Source organism: Protopterus annectens, chromosome 7.part1, assembly GCF_019279795.1.
Source record: "Protopterus annectens isolate FY-2018-M chromosome 7.part1, PAN1.0, whole genome shotgun sequence".
Taxonomy (NCBI): Eukaryota; Metazoa; Chordata; order Ceratodontiformes; family Protopteridae; genus Protopterus; species Protopterus annectens.
The window spans coordinates 65,273,462-65,291,752 of NC_056740.1; the positions used below are offsets into that span (position 1 = coordinate 65,273,462).

At 37.3% G+C, this 18,291-nt stretch overlaps 1 protein-coding gene across 7 annotated transcripts in view; it reads left to right on the forward strand.

Annotated features, from left to right (window-relative positions):
• The window catches only part of APBA2 (amyloid beta precursor protein binding family A member 2), a 2,738,723-nt gene that overhangs the window by 2,122,589 nt on the left and 597,843 nt on the right, over nt 1-18,291 (forward strand). For all 7 annotated transcript variants that reach the window (XM_044078549.1, XM_044078553.1, XM_044078554.1 and 4 more), the window contains 2 exons: nt 10,223-10,258; nt 17,022-17,108. In XM_044078549.1, coding sequence (XP_043934484.1) covers nt 10,223-10,258; nt 17,022-17,108 — 123 coding nt within the window. The remainder of the gene's footprint in view (nt 1-10,222; nt 10,259-17,021; nt 17,109-18,291) is intronic.

An 18,291-nucleotide genomic window follows, 5' to 3' on the forward strand; every position in this document is an offset into this window, starting at 1 on the left:
CAAATGACACCTCAATCCAGCAGGCTAAGTACATGGATTACAAAGTCTATAAAAAGTGGGAGGTACAGACAAATGTAGGGTCTGTAGTACAAAACTCGAAAAATTACACGTCTTGCTGTTATGCTATATATTGATGACTGAGGATCTGTATACCAAAAGGCACAATAGTGACAAGGCTGCTGTATCAGGGATTTTTCAAACACTGTAACATGTTGGCACCTGACAAGCATTGGAAACATGAACCACAATCTACTCCTGAAAATGAAGACATTCTGATCTCACAAGATCGTTCAATACCAGCAGTTAAGAAAGTTGAAGCAAGAAAAACAGATAAGGTAGTCAAAAAATAAACATTAATCATTGATATAGCTCCACCTTACAATTATAGCTATTCTGTGTGCATCTTAACCATTCATTGATTAGCAGCTTTCTAATGTTAAAATATCATACTGTACAGTCTTCTCCACTTGCTTCGTCTCCTGCTGCCCTCTATACATCACCCATTTCTCCTTCTGTTTCCCTGTTCTTCTCACTCTCAACACCAAGTATTTCTCCTCTTTATCTCTATTTACCTAACTAATCAGTTTTTCTCCTTTCATAAGCATTCATTCCACCAAACTCTATTTTCCTCTCTTTTGCCCAGTGTATTGTCTATGCTTATTAGAGTACAAAATTATGTCATTGAATATTATTCCTTCTACTTCACCTTCAATTTTATTTCAACTCTGTAATGTAATATCATGCAATTATATATGACTTTCATATGTGAGTGCATATGCCGTACTTGTACGTCTTTTACCATGTTAATTACTATTGTACATTCTCTTACTGTGTTGTAAATGCACTTGCAATATTTGTCCATGTTTTTGAACCATTTTAATGGTACTATATATTTATTATTGTTTTGTGCAGCTTTTCTCTCTGAGCCACCCCTGAAAAGGGATTTTCTTGCCCAGTCTGTGCCTCATGTGCAGTGTGCAACATGAAGTCAGAAAATACAAAGAAAGGCAAGCAGATAGTTATATTAACAGTACGGGCAGTGGGCTAATAAAAACATAACTCCATATGAACTCTAGAAAGAGGCACCTCTTGGTGAATTGCTTGTGCTGAGAAGAGCACTCTTGGCAAACAACAAAGACTGAAGCAATTCTTATTTCATGAACGTGGTCAGTCCCATGATTCAGCAATGGGATCCATTTTGCTGTCACAGTATTAGAAACCCTAGTCCCTTGGAGAAATAAAAAAGAGGACTGGAGCTCAAAATATGACCAGAAAAGCCATTGTACCACTACACAGAGGTAGAATCTTGACAGATTTAAATCATTCCATTGCACTTTTCATTTTATCTAAAATAGAAAATATCTGACCAGAAACAACTCCGTCCACATCTAGTCAACAGCCTCCGCATTCCCATCTCCTTGCATGGATTCAGATAGGGCTTTAGAACTGATACTGTCCTTCTAAATTTTATTGAATGCATGTATTTCATCTCATGTAGACCTTAGCAATGCAACTTGATCACTATTTTTGGATCTCTCAACGATTTTTGATTTTGTCAATTATGCTTTGCTATGGTGGATTCTAATTTGGTATGGCCTTTAACTTAATATATCTAAGTGGCTCACCAGCTATTCAGAAGGAAGGTACCAGTTGCTTAAAAGAATGACTGGCATATCTCCTCTTCTAGTTACAGTCAGAATCCTGCAAGTCCTTGTGCTGCATCATCCTGTTTAGATTTTTGAGACTGACGCTATACTGCACCGTGGAAATGCCAAATTAATACATCAGTAATGTAATCGTTCTACTTCTTGGATAATCAATTACTTTAGGCAGCTCCAAGTTGTGGGTCATATTTCATTCAGTGTGAATATGGGTTGTGGACCTATACCTTAATGCTAGTAATAAATATTCCAAAGCACACAACTTGTGGTGAGAGACCTCGGTACCCAGGTTAACAACAATCTCACATTTGGCCATCATTTAGCGGCAGTGGTCAGAAAAGCCTTTTCCTTGGTTCATGTCATAAGTAAAGGGATTGCATCCAGAAAAAAAGGAGATTATTACCTCTCTATACTCCTCCCGCATTAGACCAATAATTGAGTATAATGCCCTGTTTGGGATGTATCTTTCCAAACATCTGCACCAACTAGAAAGGTCACTTGAAGTACCTCACAAAGAGAATCCATGGCCTCCAACAGTTGTCCTATGCAGACAGGCTCAAATCACTATCACTCTACTTGGTATCGTACAGATTGCTCAGGGGTGATCTGTGTCTTGCCTACAAGGCAATTTCGGACCCTGCCCTACTAGAGACACTCCATATCCATAAGTCTAAATTCTCATGCAGTACCCAGTGAAAAGGCCTGAATCTAATATGAGACATCAGCGAAACCTGCTGGACAGACAGGTTTGTCTCCCAGAGGCTGCTCTGTCTCTGGAATAAACTTCCCATCCACATAAAACAGAGCACCTCGTTGACCCTCTTCAAGCGAAGCTTTGATGAGTGGATGGGAAACCACAAATTTGTCCCAGGGGCTCTACCTGTTTCCCTCATTGACAGGGATGACAGGTGCTGACTGAGGTTCTTTTTGGGGATAAACTCTTGGCTAGGTTTGTAAGCGCCACAGGGCCATTAGCCAAGTAACCTCCTATGATACTATGCTTTTACTCACAATGACCATCCGCTAGACTGAAGTACAGCTGCTGGCGCTGCATGTAGAAGCTAACCATTACACTGACGGAGTTAATCTGTTGAAGATGTGAGTTCTACAGAACTGCTTAGCCTTAAACTAACAGTCGCCTGAAGTTTGACAGACAAGTAAACAACATTGTACCAGATCAAGCTAGCGATTAAATCATCTCTGTAATGCTGCAGCGATTCTATGTAATAATGACAGGGTATCGACTATAGGTAAGTACTTGTTTTCCAATCTTCTGTATTTGTTGTACCTCTAACTTGTTTACATTCTGCACATTTACAAAACAACTTGAGCAGCGCTACAAGATAACCTGAGTTGCCATGATGATGGTGGTAAAACACCCTACATTGATTCTCCACAGCTTAAACTACTTAGAGTTTAGCCAGTATCAGTGAACAGCACAGAAAACGAAAATTGCTCATAAAATACTTTGCTCACCTAGATATCCTTCCTTAATAAGCATTGGTTAATGTAACAAACCCCAGTAGGATTTAAGAGCTTCTGTTGCATGCCTTTTTAATATTCAGAAAATGAATTATAGTTATGGAGATGCACAGTGTCCTGTCTGTCATGGAAAATTTTGGAACAACCTTTCACATACATTAAGAAAAAATCCCAGCTAATCCTTTCTTTAAAGTTATTTGTAAAAATTCTACCTTTTAGTGTAGCTTAACATAAGAATAAAAATGCATAACCTTATTTTTTACACTTTTTGAACAGTATTTCTGATTGCTTTTATTATGCAAATATACTTAATCAACATTTCATGTCTGCATATAAGCAATGTGGAATTTACCCATGTCTGGTGTGATTTGGCCACATGCTGAAGCCTGATTAACCAAACCCAGCCAGCCATAGGTAAACCTGCATTATCCATGTCTAAGCATAATCTACTGCTGTTATGTATGGCACTATTTAAAAACAGAAATGCCTTACATTTTTCAAATAACACCTTTGTATTTTAGAACCTCCATCAATTTGTGCCAGCTACCTCTGTTGAAGATGTCGGAAGCTGTGGGTCATACCGTTCATGTGTACAGTGTTATAGGTAACCACCCTTGGACAGCCCATTTTCTAAATGCAGCAAATTGAATGTTGCATGAAGTACTTGAAAAAATGAATTGAGGTTCAAACAAATATCAGGGAATTCTTAGCCTCTGTTACATCTGTAAATCATTTTTTGCAGAGGGGGCTTCACCCCCTCTGTTACTCAGTGTGGGAGACTGCATCCCCACACTTCTCATAAAGACTGCTCAGATGTACTGCAGCCTCAGAGTAGTGCACCCCCTCCCCCATTTACACCCGCAGTTCCACTCTCTTGAGCATCACAGTTATACTCCTTGGAATTTTAGCAGACACCCTCTGCACTGAGCTCCATTCTTGTTTTCTCAATCAGAGCTGTGACAGCGGTCACCTGATGCTCAAACTTGTTCCAACTTCAACCCAAATTCAAGAATAAAAAAAGGTTCTTCCCCAAGTAGAAAACCATGCTGCTTGCATGTTTATCCCTTGTGAATTTAGTCCTCATGTATTACAAAAGCAGTAATTTCACTCAGACGCATCTTGTATAATTCCCGTTATACAATAATCCCCCATTAAATATTCAAAAACGTGCACGCTGATTGGTCCCTGATTCGCCCTCGTGACCAAACCACACCAACCGTGGGTAAATCCAGCATTACCCACACCCAGGCGTGGGTTATTGCTATAATATTTCACTTACACCACATTGGCAGTTGCTAACCATACCTCATAAGAGCTGCCCCCTTCATCCTACCCTAGTTATGGCTGTGGTGCTAGGGATGGATTCCTGTTGAAATTCTGAGGACAGTAACTTTACACATGCCTACTTGTGACAGTGGAAGAGCATGCATTCAGTCCTACACTGACATCACACCCATTTAATGAATGTGTGATGTAATCCATTGTGTTGCAGAATTTTACATATGTGTGCATGTAGCCATATAACTACATACACACACAGACAGACACACACACACACACACACACACACACACACACACACACGCACACACACACACACACACACACACACACACACACACACACACACACACACACACACACACACACACACACACACAACCGTCTATACCCCCCACAGTGAGGCTGGAGGTGATAACAAGGGAATATATACCAAGTTGCAGTGTCTTAGGGGATTACTCTTACTCTCAGGTATATTGGTTTCCATGTTAGTCTCCTATACTGAGGGTTATAAGGAAAGAATGTCTACCTGAAGAATGTCGTAATGACACTGAAGTGAGATGCAGTATTAGCTGTAGCTGTACAGGACTTGTACAATATATTTTTTAAACATGCTGGAGTTGTTGATAAGTGTTTTGTACTTCAGACAGGTAGCTGCTGAGCCCAAAAGGATAAAGAAAGAAATAATTTTCAGATTTATCTTAATAAGCTTATTGCAGTAGTGATTCCTTATGAACTTCAGGAGTTGAATAGTACAAAGACATGTCGTATTCTCAGAAGAGCATTCTTAAACATCAAAGAGTGATGTAGAACGGATCTACATTATTCACAAAATATGCCCAGTTTTCAAATACGCATTGCATCAGTTCTCATTATGATATGAAATATTCTAGAAAACTGAACCCATGAATTCCTAACATGATGACATTGGAGCTTATCTCTAATTATTTAATCATCAATTTGCATGTTAACAGGTTAAGTTGCTGTAGTCTTAATAGCCATTTACAGAATTCTTCGGAACACCCAAGTATGTAAGTGCCTATAGCTTCTCCAAAATAGAAGTTTCCAAACAGTGTTGTTTCCAGATGTTACTGGCTTACATTGTACTGGACATGATGAGGTGTTCTCCAGATCTAATAAGGCATTTTATGTGAAATGTGGTTAAATCCAGTGCTGTCTTTAAGAATACCATTCATACACATGTGCTGTAACTACCTAGAATTCTTTTGCAACTACACCTGTTGAAATGTTCATGTAAGTTTCTATTTTTGTACAGACAGACCTTTAGGCAAAGCCTTTAGGGGTATGCTGGAATTCTGGCTAGTTCATATGTTCTTGTATCTGTGTGTTTTCGCACCTTATTTATAAATCTTACAATTGCATGTTAAAGAAAGGATAATTTTGCTACCATAGGGCTTCTTTTCACTGATCTTTGTTTCCTCACACCATTTGAATTCACTTACAATTGTGACCAATTTTTGGTATAGCTTTCAAGACACAAAGTTTTGTATTATTGCTATTTAAACACTTCAAAGAACAGTAAAACTCCAAGAAAGTTACTTTAAGACATGCCTTTGCCACTTCTGTTTCCTTTGGGGTATCCACTTTGAAAATGTTAGAATAACTGTTCTCCTTCCTAGGATTCTGTATAACCCTATACAGGTTTAGACATACTCCATCTTTTCATTGCTTCATGGTGGGGCTCTTTATAAAGAACCCCCCCACACACAGTTTAATCATGAGAGAGAAGCCCGAGTGATTAAACAAAGACAATTATAGGTAAATCCTGATATACTCACAAACAGGAGTGGATTATTGCTATTATACAGTTATATTATTTAAGAAAGAAATTGCTTACCTTTCTTAAATAACGTATTTGTATAAGGGCACTTCAGTCTTCTTCTATGTTCTTTTTCATAGACTAATGTACTATGCCTGCATATAGGACTTAAATTCCTACACTTACACAGTACATCAGTGCAGTGCAGGAGAAGCAACAGAGAAAACAGAATTTCTGTTGCTCTTTATTTTTTAAAAGTTTAGCAAACAAAAATAAAACAGTTTTTATGAGAGATAGCACAAAATATAAGGAAAATCAGCTAGGTTTCTGTTTGTTTAGTTTTGCCGAACATACCTGATATTTTTTATATTTTACTCAACCAAAATGAAACAGGCAAGAGTCGGCAAATCCACTCAACTGTTTTAATATTAGCACTTTCGTCTGTCCAAATCAAACAAACTTCTTCAGATAAATAAGGAAATTACATCCATTAAATAAAGAAATCCTTGTGACATCACTTCCTGATTCCATTAAAATAATACTTCAAATGTTTAAATGAAAAATGTACTTTGAATGTTCAAATGAAAAATTATGTCTGCCTCCAACATAAGTCTAACTCTGACAACCACAGAGTTAGACTTATGTTGGAGGCAGATGCTTGTGTTAAAGTTTCCTTAAATGAAGTTAATGGAGCTTAACAATGCATTAGATCTTTTCTTAATGACTTGTTCATTGAAAGGGTCATCTCACTGGAAACTTATAATTATTTATGTATGCTTGCCCCTAGAACGCCTATCTTTTTTCATTACCAAAAATACATAAAAACATCCAAAATACACCTCTACGTCCGATTGTTAGTGGCCGTAGTTCCATGACTTATGCATGTGCCAAGTACATGGATAGCAAATTGAAAAAGTTCCTAGAAACTGAACCCCAAATTTGTCGGGATTCTTGACACTTCTTGGAACACCTGGACTCATTTACATTCAATGAGTCTTTAAATTTTCTCACCATTGACATTAAAGACCTTTACACAGTGATTCCCCAATATTTAGGTCTAGAATGGGTGAGAGATTTTTTAACAAGCAAAGGCGCAAACAATGACGAGATCTACTTGATTGAAACATTCCTGGACATAGTGTTGTCCAACAATTTTTTTCTATTCAACAACATCCTTTATGAACAAAAATCTGGGGTGACCATGGGCTCCCCATGTGGGGGAAGTTTCGCGAACTGCATACTAGCCCATTGGGAAAGGAATTTTCTATTCAAAGGTGATCTGTTTATACAACAAATCAAATGGTATACATGTTACCTGGATGGCATCTTCATACTTTTTCAAGGTGACGAGGTAGTGGCCAGAGAATTTGTGGAACACATTTCTTCCCTAACGGAATTTTTAAAGTTCACATTTCAATTCAGCAAAGATAATATCCCATTTTTGGATGTTCTTATAACTAAAGACATTTACAATAAAAGGTACTTAGCAAGTGTGTATAGGAAACCAACTTATTCCAACAGCTTCCTACACTATGAAAGTTCTCACCCTCAACATAAAAAAGCAGTAATAAAAGGACAAGTTGTCAGAGCAGCAAGGATGTCCTCTTTGGACACTTCTTTCTTGACAGAGTGTAGCACATTTAAAGAAATGTTTCTGAAAGGGTCCTATCCAGTAGCTTTAGTGGACAGTGTAATACAGGAGGTTATTGAAAAAAGGAGAAATGGGGTGTTTAAAGCCATTTTGAATGGCAATGAGAGGGTTGGAGGTCAACCCAACGGACATCCTTTGGTAATTATACATATGGTCACTGACATTAGCACACTTGCAGAATTCAACACCACCTTCATTACCCCTTTTTCATCTAACGCAACTGTTTTAAAAGGAATTTTGACCAAAAATTGGGATTTGATATCGACCGACTTTTCAACCCATCACAGGTTAGGTGACAGACCAAGGATTACATACAAAAAGGGTTGCAATTTGAAGGCACTGTTGGAAAGACCTATTAAAAAACTAGTTACTAGTCCTGGTATGTATAAGTGCGGCAGATGCAACTTCTGCAAATACATTAAAATCGGTAGTAAAGTAAACATAAAAGGGAATCATCTTTCCATTTCAGCCAGGTACAATTGTGAAACAAAGGGGGTGATTTATCTGGCTTTGTGTGAAAAATGTGGCTGTTTTTACATGGGTAAGACTGAGAGGCATCTAAAACAGCGCATTTACGAACATATTTACAGCATTAGGAAACACAACCTCACCAATGCACTAGCCAGACATATTTTTGATAACATCAACCACAGTTTTTCTTTCTTAGTTTTAGAACAACCCCCCCTTGACCCCCAGGGGGGGGGTCCATAGTCTTTAATACTAGAAGAAAAGGAACTTATTTGGCAATTATGGCTAAATGCCTTTTGTTACCCAGATCTTAATGAGAATTGCAACGTGAAATGTTTGTTAAATTTAAAGTCATTAGCAAGCTGACACAAATTATTAAAATAAAGTTTTTTAAGTAGTTTGTATAAGCAAATTATATATTTTTTATATACACAGGTATTTATATATATATATTTATACATAATTTTTCATTTGAACATTCAAAGTACATTTTTCATTTAAATATTTGAAGTATTTATTTAAACATTTGAAGTATTATTTTAATGGAATCAGGAAGTGATGTCACAAGGATTTCTTTATTTAATGGATGTAATTTCCTTTTATTATTTATCTGAAGAAGTTTGTTTGATTTGGAAAGATGAAAGCGCTAATATTAAAATCGCTTGAGTGGATTTGCCGACTCTTGCCTGTTTTATTTTGGTTGAGTTAAGGTTGTGTTTCTTTCGATTTTTTTATATTTTGCATTTTCCTTCAAAATATACTGATAGAAAGCTTGGCTGCTCAGTGGTACTTCAGTGTCCTGACTTTTTTTCTATTGGTATATGCCTGATTTTTAACAAGCACTCTGGTTGGGCTGTCCAATCAGCATGCTCGTTTTTGAAAAGTAATGAGCCTTTATTGTATCATTCTGAATGTTCAATTGCATTGTATTTTAAATATGGCTTGGAAAATGACTACAACTTAGTAGCGTATGCATATAATTTATTCTGACAATAGAGTGAACATTTTTTGCATAGTGTAAACAAGCAAACATGCTTGTATTTTGAAGTTATATTAACTGAGTGACATGATAGTAAATTGTGTATGATCTTTAACCTTGTTAAGAGAATTGTGTTTCTTGATTTAACTCAAAAAATCCATCAGTGTGTGTATAGCTGCTTACGTGTTTCATCTTTGTTATGTCTCTTGATGTGACCTAAATAAATGTTTGTCCAAAGTCTGCGTTTTTTTTTTCCTTGACTCTAAAAATGACCTGAAAAATCGCTGCTGCTTGTGTTCACGTCATGGCCTGGTTCTTGTCCACAAGCATAACATTTATATTTTGGAGGAGCAGCTGAGACTTTGGGTCGGGGTGGAGACTAATGGTGCCCAGTAAGCATTTTTGTTCCACATAATCCTATTAGGCTTGCCTTGTTCCCATTGTTCTCACAGACTTACCTGTATGTTGTTCTCTGATACATTAGCGGAGTTACTGTTCTGCTGATGGTCTGTTCTGTTATGGTTCATGCCTATACAGAGCAATCAACTTGTTTCTTTCATAGTGGTTACATCTTACAGAGAGCTGTTGCAAACAGAACAATTATTGTCCACTGGTGTTTCAGAAGAGAACTAATACTAATGAAATGAGGTCACATCTGATAAAATTAAAGTAAACTAAATAAAGTCCAGGACTTTTAGTTAGGTTGCAGTTGATGAATGTGGAATGTTTATTAATAGAGTACAAAAATACCAACGCTCTGATTTTTATATATCTTTCTCTTGTTGAGTAGTAATAATGTGCTAATAGCAGATATCTGTTTTTTATGCTCCTGCAAGAAATTAAAATTAATTTTCTCTCTCTTTTCTTTCCCACCTCTTTCCTGTTTTTCACACTACTCTGTATGGAATGACTCTTTTCAGCGAGTACAGAAAGCAGCCAAAATCAAGAAGAAGGCGGTGTGTAAAGTTAATGTACTTTTTAATTTATGAAGTGTAACTTCAACTGTACTTTTATATTTTTATTACATTAAATCAGAAATAGAGCAAAGTTAAACTAACCCTTTTGTTGCATATTCTTATGTGAGTATTATAGATACACGGTTTTCTTCAGCAGTAACAATTTATTGACACCCTAATTTGCATAATGTACAACTGCAGTAGCCTATTTCTTAGACGTGGTTGCTGCATTTCTCACTGGATACAACACTGCATGTCTGGAAGCAGCAGTGATACAAAAATGTTGATCACTCAAACACATGTTGGAGTAGTAATTCTAGAGATACAGTTATTGCATCTCAATTGTGTACTGTCACTACAGGAAGCAGTTTTATTCAGTGATGTGCTCAGTTATTAGCAGTTCTCAGTGCCATGTCTGTTACTGCAAGTTTATGCAAAGCATTGCCTCTGTGTTTTTTAACATATTTATTCAGTCGACTAACCATAAGTAAACCATGCATACCTCAAGCAGATACATCTGCTTGGTAGGTTAAATTAAATTACCAAATGGAGTTGTGCTTTATTGCTGCTTCACTTCTAGAGAAATGTTTCTTTAAAAAGTCTAAAAGTAATTTAAGAAGGTAATAGTTATTTCTGTTTTGATTTTCACTTATTCATAGATGATTGACATTTTGTGTTAGCAATGCATGAGAACCTGAGTGGTATGTGTTAATGTGTGTGTGTGTGTGTCTGTGTGTGTGTGTGTGTGTGTGTGTGTGTGTGTGTGTGTGTGTGTGTGTGTGTGTGTGTGTGTGTGTGTGTGTGTGTGTGTATGTTTTAATGTATATGTGTGTGTGTCCGCTGGTGTATATGTCCTTTAATAGATTGTGTAACAAGTGGGTGTGATCCTGACCACTTATAAACAGTGTCTGTCAAAAGTCTATGCTTTTGAAAGGTATTGTTTTTAATAGTTAATAAACCCAGATGTTTGACAATCAAACTTTTTGTTTGTTTTTAAAGAGTCAGCATCCTTCACAAACTAACACCTATTTCAGGTGTCCTGTTTGTCCCAAACTTCCAATGGTACTGAAGTCGAAGGGAATGGTAGAAAGTGTTTGTGTAAGTGTGTGTGAGTGTATGAGAGTGTGAGCGAGAGAGAGAGTGTGTGTGTGTGTGTGTGTGTGTGTGTGTGTGTGTGTGTGTGTGTGTGTGTGAGTGTGTGTGTGTGTGTGTGTGTGTGTGTGTGTGTGTGTGTGTGTGTGTGTGTGTGCACGTGCAGATGCACATGTATGTATATCTGTACATGTCTGCATTCCGTACTCTCACAGGTTGGTAGGGTGACCAACTGAGTAGTTGTTTGTCGCAGGTATGAATGACTGTCAGGCTTTATTACAAAGAGGAACAACTCAGCTTATCTGATCAGTGCAACTCACACTGCTGTAAGATTCTGTATGAATACAAGCCATTACTTCTGGGGGCTTTGAGTTGCATGACATCATATTAAGAGGCAATGGATATTAACCTTTCAACTGGAAATGATGTTCACTAACACAGTTGTCATTTATAAAAGATGAAGTTAACATAGATATGGAAGAGAAACATATGGATCTAACAGATTTCACATATGTGGTTCATTTTTCCTGAGACATCATTACTTAAAACAAATTAATGAAGTATTTGAGTGAAAGGCAGAAATGACTGAAAAGCATTTATTGGAAGCACAATTTACTGAAAATAATGGAGAAATACACAATATTCCAGTGAATGATATAGAAACTTAAAACCAGTTGATTGAAATGCAACAAGTTATTTGACCAGAGTCCCACATAGCTCTTATTTGAAATCATTCAGACATTGGCATTAAATAATGAGAAATTGAGAGGTGAAGTCACTAATACTGAAGTTGCAGAGATCTTGCTGAAGAATGGACTAGAATTTTTTAAGTAAGTATACATTTATTTGAGATCTATTTTATTGATAGACCATTCATTCAAAGTTTAAGGACTTTCCTTAAGATGTTGATTTTGAAAGATATCACATTAAGGAAGTTGTGTAGGGGATGAAGCCCACTTCAGTCAGGGCTGCTAAGTAATTTTGTAGGTACAAAATTTGGTGGAATGATCTGTTGGCAAACTGTGTCTTAGCAAAATCTGCAATATCCATTGTTTTAACTTGGGAATGTAAAACAGTAAAGTAACAGCATATTCGTACCCTAGCTGAAATATAAAAACAAATGTAGAAAAATGTTTAAAGATTGTGTAAAATGATTGTATGATAAACACATACAACAAATGCAAAATAGCATTTATTTTAGCTGCTGAAAGGTATATGATTTTTTTTCTGATATTGTTTGTGTAGAATTTGCGTGGATAGCTGTTAGTGTTTGCAATAACTTTATGTTAAACAGCATAATTGGAAATTGTTACTCCTGTGATTACTCTTACGTATTGTTATATTCATATTCTTTTTGTACTCCCTGGGATAGTATTCATAACGGTAATTTTTGTGGGACAGATCACTGTACTTACTTTACACTGATCTTCACGGCTCACTAGAGATACCTGTGTGACATTGCAGGTCATGAATGTCTGATTGCCATCACTGATGCATTACATAGATTGATGCAAGGAACGTATGTCAGTCGGAATTGTGAAAGACAGCATTGCAAGTGTAAGGCAAATGTGCATTCCACCATGCTATGGAAATGAAGCCCCGGATTCACAGGTGGAGAGAGGTCACCTAGCACTTAGGCCAGCATTGTGCCATTATGTAATGGTAGACATGCAGCAGAGAGGGGTCACCTAGCACTTGGGTCAGCATTGTGCCATTATATAATGGTAAGTATGTGGCAGAGAGGGGTCACCTAGCACTTGGGTTGTCAGTGTGTCATTCTATAATGGTAGACATGTGGCAGAGAGGGGTAGTACATGGGTTGGCATTCTGCCATTAGGTAATGGTAGACATATAGGTAGTACAGCAGAGGAGTTGGCCTCACTGTCAGTAACCTTGCCTGCTACCATCTTAGTTTTGCACAGGTTGGGATAACCATGCCTGTGTGTGCTTCCATGGCACCTCAATCTCTTCCTGCAAAGGTTATTATCCAGAATCACTGTGTAATGCTTTGTTGTTCTGTGCTGCATAAGGTGTATGGCTCAGGGGTGATTATTTTATTATACTAATCACATGCGTAATGAAGCATGGAAGTTCTACTGCTTCTTGATTTACATGTCCCTGAAGAAACCCCTCAAAAAGCAGAGGTCAACAAAGTTAAATTCCCCAATCACTTTGTTCCATGGGAAATCACAGCTAGTTCAGTTTCTAAGTGCACACTGGGAGTGATTCCTTTCTGTTTGGGAGATTTCTCCCTGATAATGTTTGTGCAACCATGTAGTTGTTGTACACTAATTTAGGGAGAAGTTGGATTGATTGCTTCAACAATTGTTCTTAGTTCAGTTATTTTCTCTGGGACTTGTATATAACTGGACTATAGAGTTCAACTAAGTGAAAGTTGGCACTTCAGTACTCAAGAGTTGCCAGAGTAAGCAGAGCTGTAAAGGTCTTTAGTGCACTACATTCTCCATGTTGTTATCATTTTCTTATATTCATGGTGTGGACTAGTAGTTTGTAGCACAGCCCTGTACAAAGTGAGTCATGGTTCTTTACAAATCATAGCCTATTTAAATAGCTGACTGTACGTTGTCATCTTGCATTTTAATTTGTATCCTCCATGTACCTTTTGAGAAAGCTCAGATCATAGGTGTAAAGGTTCATTTGTGGTTAGTACACCGTATCTGATTACTGTCTGAATATGTGCACTGTTTAACAGAGGCACACAAAGTACAAATGCACTTGTAAGCCTACAGCTATTGATTCAAATCCAAATGTGCAGATTTGGAGAAAACCAGCTGGTTACAGGTATTGCATATAGGTAGAGGCCAGTAGTGTGCCTTTATCTTATAAAACAACACAGATTGAAGGGATTTGTGTGTTTCCATGTTATAATCTCAACCCTTTCCAAATATAGATGGCTTGAAACATACCTCTCAACCTGTTAGCACAAGAAATCTGGACAAAGCCTAAAATCATAGGAGGACAATGGCTAAAAAATAGGGTTATATTTAAAATACATTTCTTATAGACTTAGAAAGTTGCTAGAATAACAGATTTGTTTTACCATGTGTTTACTGAAGGATATGAAGTCTGAAACTCCAGTTTATCTAATTATTTATTCACGTCAATACTCAGTGATTTTGCCAGAAAACCACAAATGTTGAGAGGAATGGGCAGAAAATATGAGGCAAAAATCTGAACATTCTGTGTAAATCTGGGCAGTTAAGATTGATGCTTAAAAGAATTAGTTGTGTTCTTTGCCTTCCTAGTAAGACTTTGAAGGAAACTAGTTGTGTAATTGTGTATAATGCTCCCAGTGAATTTGCCTGATGTAAGGTTTAATGTGCAAAGTAGATGACCAGAAGGAAGTAAAGCAAATAGTATGGTATAAATATGTTTTGCATTTCACTCTCTGTATTTAAGAAGCAGCTGCAGAAAAATAGTGCCAAGCATTTCAGTGGCATGCAGAGCTTCTAAAGGAGACTCATATGGTTTATGTTATTTATATAGTGAGCCATCCTGTACATCAGAACCCCTTCACAGTCATTTCTGTGTAGTTTAGCAGAAGAAAGATCAGCATAATATTATGCACTAAAATACATTTGTTGAAAGAGACATGAAACATTTGCTCCTTATGATTAAGCTTATAATATTGCAAAATACTTTTTGGGGGCATTTCATTTTGAAGTATTTTTTATTGTCATACCTTTCTTTTACTGTGTTGGCTGCACTGCACAGTATGCTCGTAAGGTATCATCAGTTGGAAACCTGCTGAATGCAGTCTTAGGGATGTAACATAATCAAGAAAAAGCCACTTAACCAACCAAGAAAAGTTCATCATACATATCTCCTGCACCTTCCATGTAGGGGACCTCACATTTTATGCCTGTTTTCTTAAATGTACTAATACCAAGGTCTCTCATCTGTGAGGAGAGCACCCTTCAAGAGTGTCATACTTCAAAAAAGTGGGCATCTTTTTTTGATTAAAAACAGAATCTACAGCTTATAAAGCAGATGAAGACAGCAACAGAAAATGAGCTTGGCAGTCTTTATCTGCTATCAAAATACCTTGTTTCTTATTTGTATGTCATAATGGTCACTGAAAACATCTCCCATTTGCTTGTTGTGTGCACTCATCGTGAGAAGTCAGCTATTCAACAGTGAATAGAATCCTAAAATTTTGAATTTGAGGTTTAACTTTCCTGTAATTATAATACTAATGTTCTTCTTTCGGCTTTTCCCAGTTAGGGGTCGCCACAGCGGAACTCTGATCCGCTAATGATTGGCAGTAGATTTCTATGGTGCAGAGGTGCCATCTCGATGCCCAAACTTCAACGAAGATACACCAATTCTACTCATGTCTTTTGAATGCCACTCGACCGTAGGGAGGACATGCAGACTCCACACAGAAGGTGCTCCAGCCAAGAATCGAACGGAGAACCTCTTGCTGTGAGGCGACAATGCTACCGCTGCAACACCGTGGCTTCTATAATTATAATACTAATAGCAAACATAATTTCATATTCCACTGCTGTTCTTTCAGCTTCTTGTTAATGTGGATATTAGTAACTAGTTCAGTATATTGGCATGCAGAACACTGAATTAAGCAAAACTGGAATTAATTTTTTATACACTGCAAGTGCAGAGAAGTTTGAAGTTATTTCCTTTTACCAGTAATGTTTTTTCTTTCTATCTTTTTTGCCTCTGTGCTGTTATCTAAATGAACTGTTGCTGCTGAGGTCAAATAAGTCCTTAATGTGTAGGTTCGGTCATATTCTGTCCTTAATGTATAACAAACACATAGATCCTGTCTTAGTAGGTTTACCTAGCTTGCCTAAAGGAATTTTGGTTATCTTTAAAGTGCGTCCACTGAGATGATACCATTGTGCAGGATGCAATATGGAGAAATGAAAAAAAAATCCAGAAAATTAAATTTGTTACACTGCTAGAGGGCAGTGGTATACCTGTCCCTATACTGCCTAACTATATATCAGCATTCATTGTCTGGTTTAACCATGAGGAATTGTGTTAAGATTTCTGTTAGTTATTTTCTTTGATTGGTTTTATGACTATCCCTTTTACAGAGAAAAACAAAAATACTTCTTACAGTGGTAAAGGCATAGATGAGGGGCCCACGCAGTGGTAGAATGTACATTTTCCTTCTTTTTTATAAATTTCTTTTCGGATAGCTTCTCAGCAGGTATATACTAACACAGATGGAAATGTACCATGTGTTAATTAAAAGTAATGTTTTTAAGAATGAATGCAGGAGATAAAAAAGTGATGTTTTTAAGAATGAATGCAGGGGATACTGTTGCCTGTAAATGCCAGGTTGACATTTTGAAATGGAACAGAAATACCTTTCAAAAAAGTAATACGAATTAAAATGCCATATTTCTAACTGTCTCGGATATACAGTTTTACATGCTGTTGTTTTTTTTCTGTACTTAATATGTTGTTTTTTATAAGATCAGTGGAGTTACAGTTAGATCAGCATTATTTTGCCTGTAGCTTTTCAACGTTTGCTTTTTAACTTAGAAGGCTGCAGTCAATGTGCTAGTTCTCTGTCATTTGAAACATTTCAATAAATAGGTGAATGCACCTTTCAGATTTGTTTCTGAATAAACAAACAATTATGAGCCTGTGCTTTAATACTAAATATTTTTCTTCATAGAATTCTGAAAGTGAAGTCCAGACAGTGACAGAAGTTGACCTTTTCATTTCCACACAAAGAATCAAAGTTCTGAATGCAGATACTCAGGTACAATTTCTAGCATCATTATTGTCATGTTGTGTGTCATTAAAAAGATCCCCTCTTCTTGTAAAACAATCTGTTTTGTTTGTTAGGTATAGTTAAATGTGCTTATTTTTGTATTCTCAATGTCTGTTTTTTGCCTTCTTGCCATCTTCTTAGGTTCCTTATTAGGTTATGGAGCAAGTGATGTCTGTGGTTTAGTAGTTTCCCCCATGTTGTACTCCTTGGTGGATACCTTCCTTGTTTATGGTCTTATTTTCCATTTAACACATGTTTAAACACATGCCATTATACCAGCATGAGAGCCAACTTGAGGCAGTAGGCCTTATACTGTTGCTTTTTTCAGAAGAATTGATGCTGCTTGACCCCAGGGATGACACTGCCAGTGACTGGTGTATTATTTGAGGATGGGAGAATCAACTAAATGAATTCATAGTAATGGGTATAACAGACGAAAACATTTTATTACATTAATTCGTAAATATTCAGATTTCTTTCTGTTTACTTTTTGCAGCTTCATCTGCTGACCATCAAACCTCCCCCTTACCAGCCATGTCCATCCGCTTTCCCATCTCGGTTAAGAGCTGGCCTGGGGAGGTCATTATGCAGGCAGCCACAATGGTGCTTTGTGACACTGCTGGCATGCCAACAATGAATGTGTATTTGGTATGGCCCTATCTCCTTCCCTAGTTAGGGGAGCTACAGCAATGAATGTGTATTTGGTATGGCCCTATCTCCTTCCCTAGTTAGGGGAGCTACAGCAATGAATGTGTATTTGGTATGGCCCTATCTCCTTCCCTAGTTAGGGGAGCTACAGCAATGAATGTGTATTTGGTATGGCCCTATCTCCTTCCCTAGTTAGGGGAGCTACAGACCAGATTCTCTGTAGCAGCATGCTATACCCCCCCCCCCATTTGACATTTGAGTGCATACTCCTGTGTACCTGCACGAGAGCTACCATATTCTTGGTTTGGTGGCTGAATGCCCATCCCTGAGTCATCTTGTGAATTGTTGCCCCTTCTCTAAGGGATTGTGTCCCAACCCCCCCTCCAAAAAGAGATATGCCAGTCAAACACTCAATCTGCTAATCAAACTCAGATTGCCTTTACAGTTTACATTTGTTTCAGCTTTTCATACTTCAGTAGATTAGCTGAGAGCAAAACTTTTTTGACAGGAAAAGGATAATATT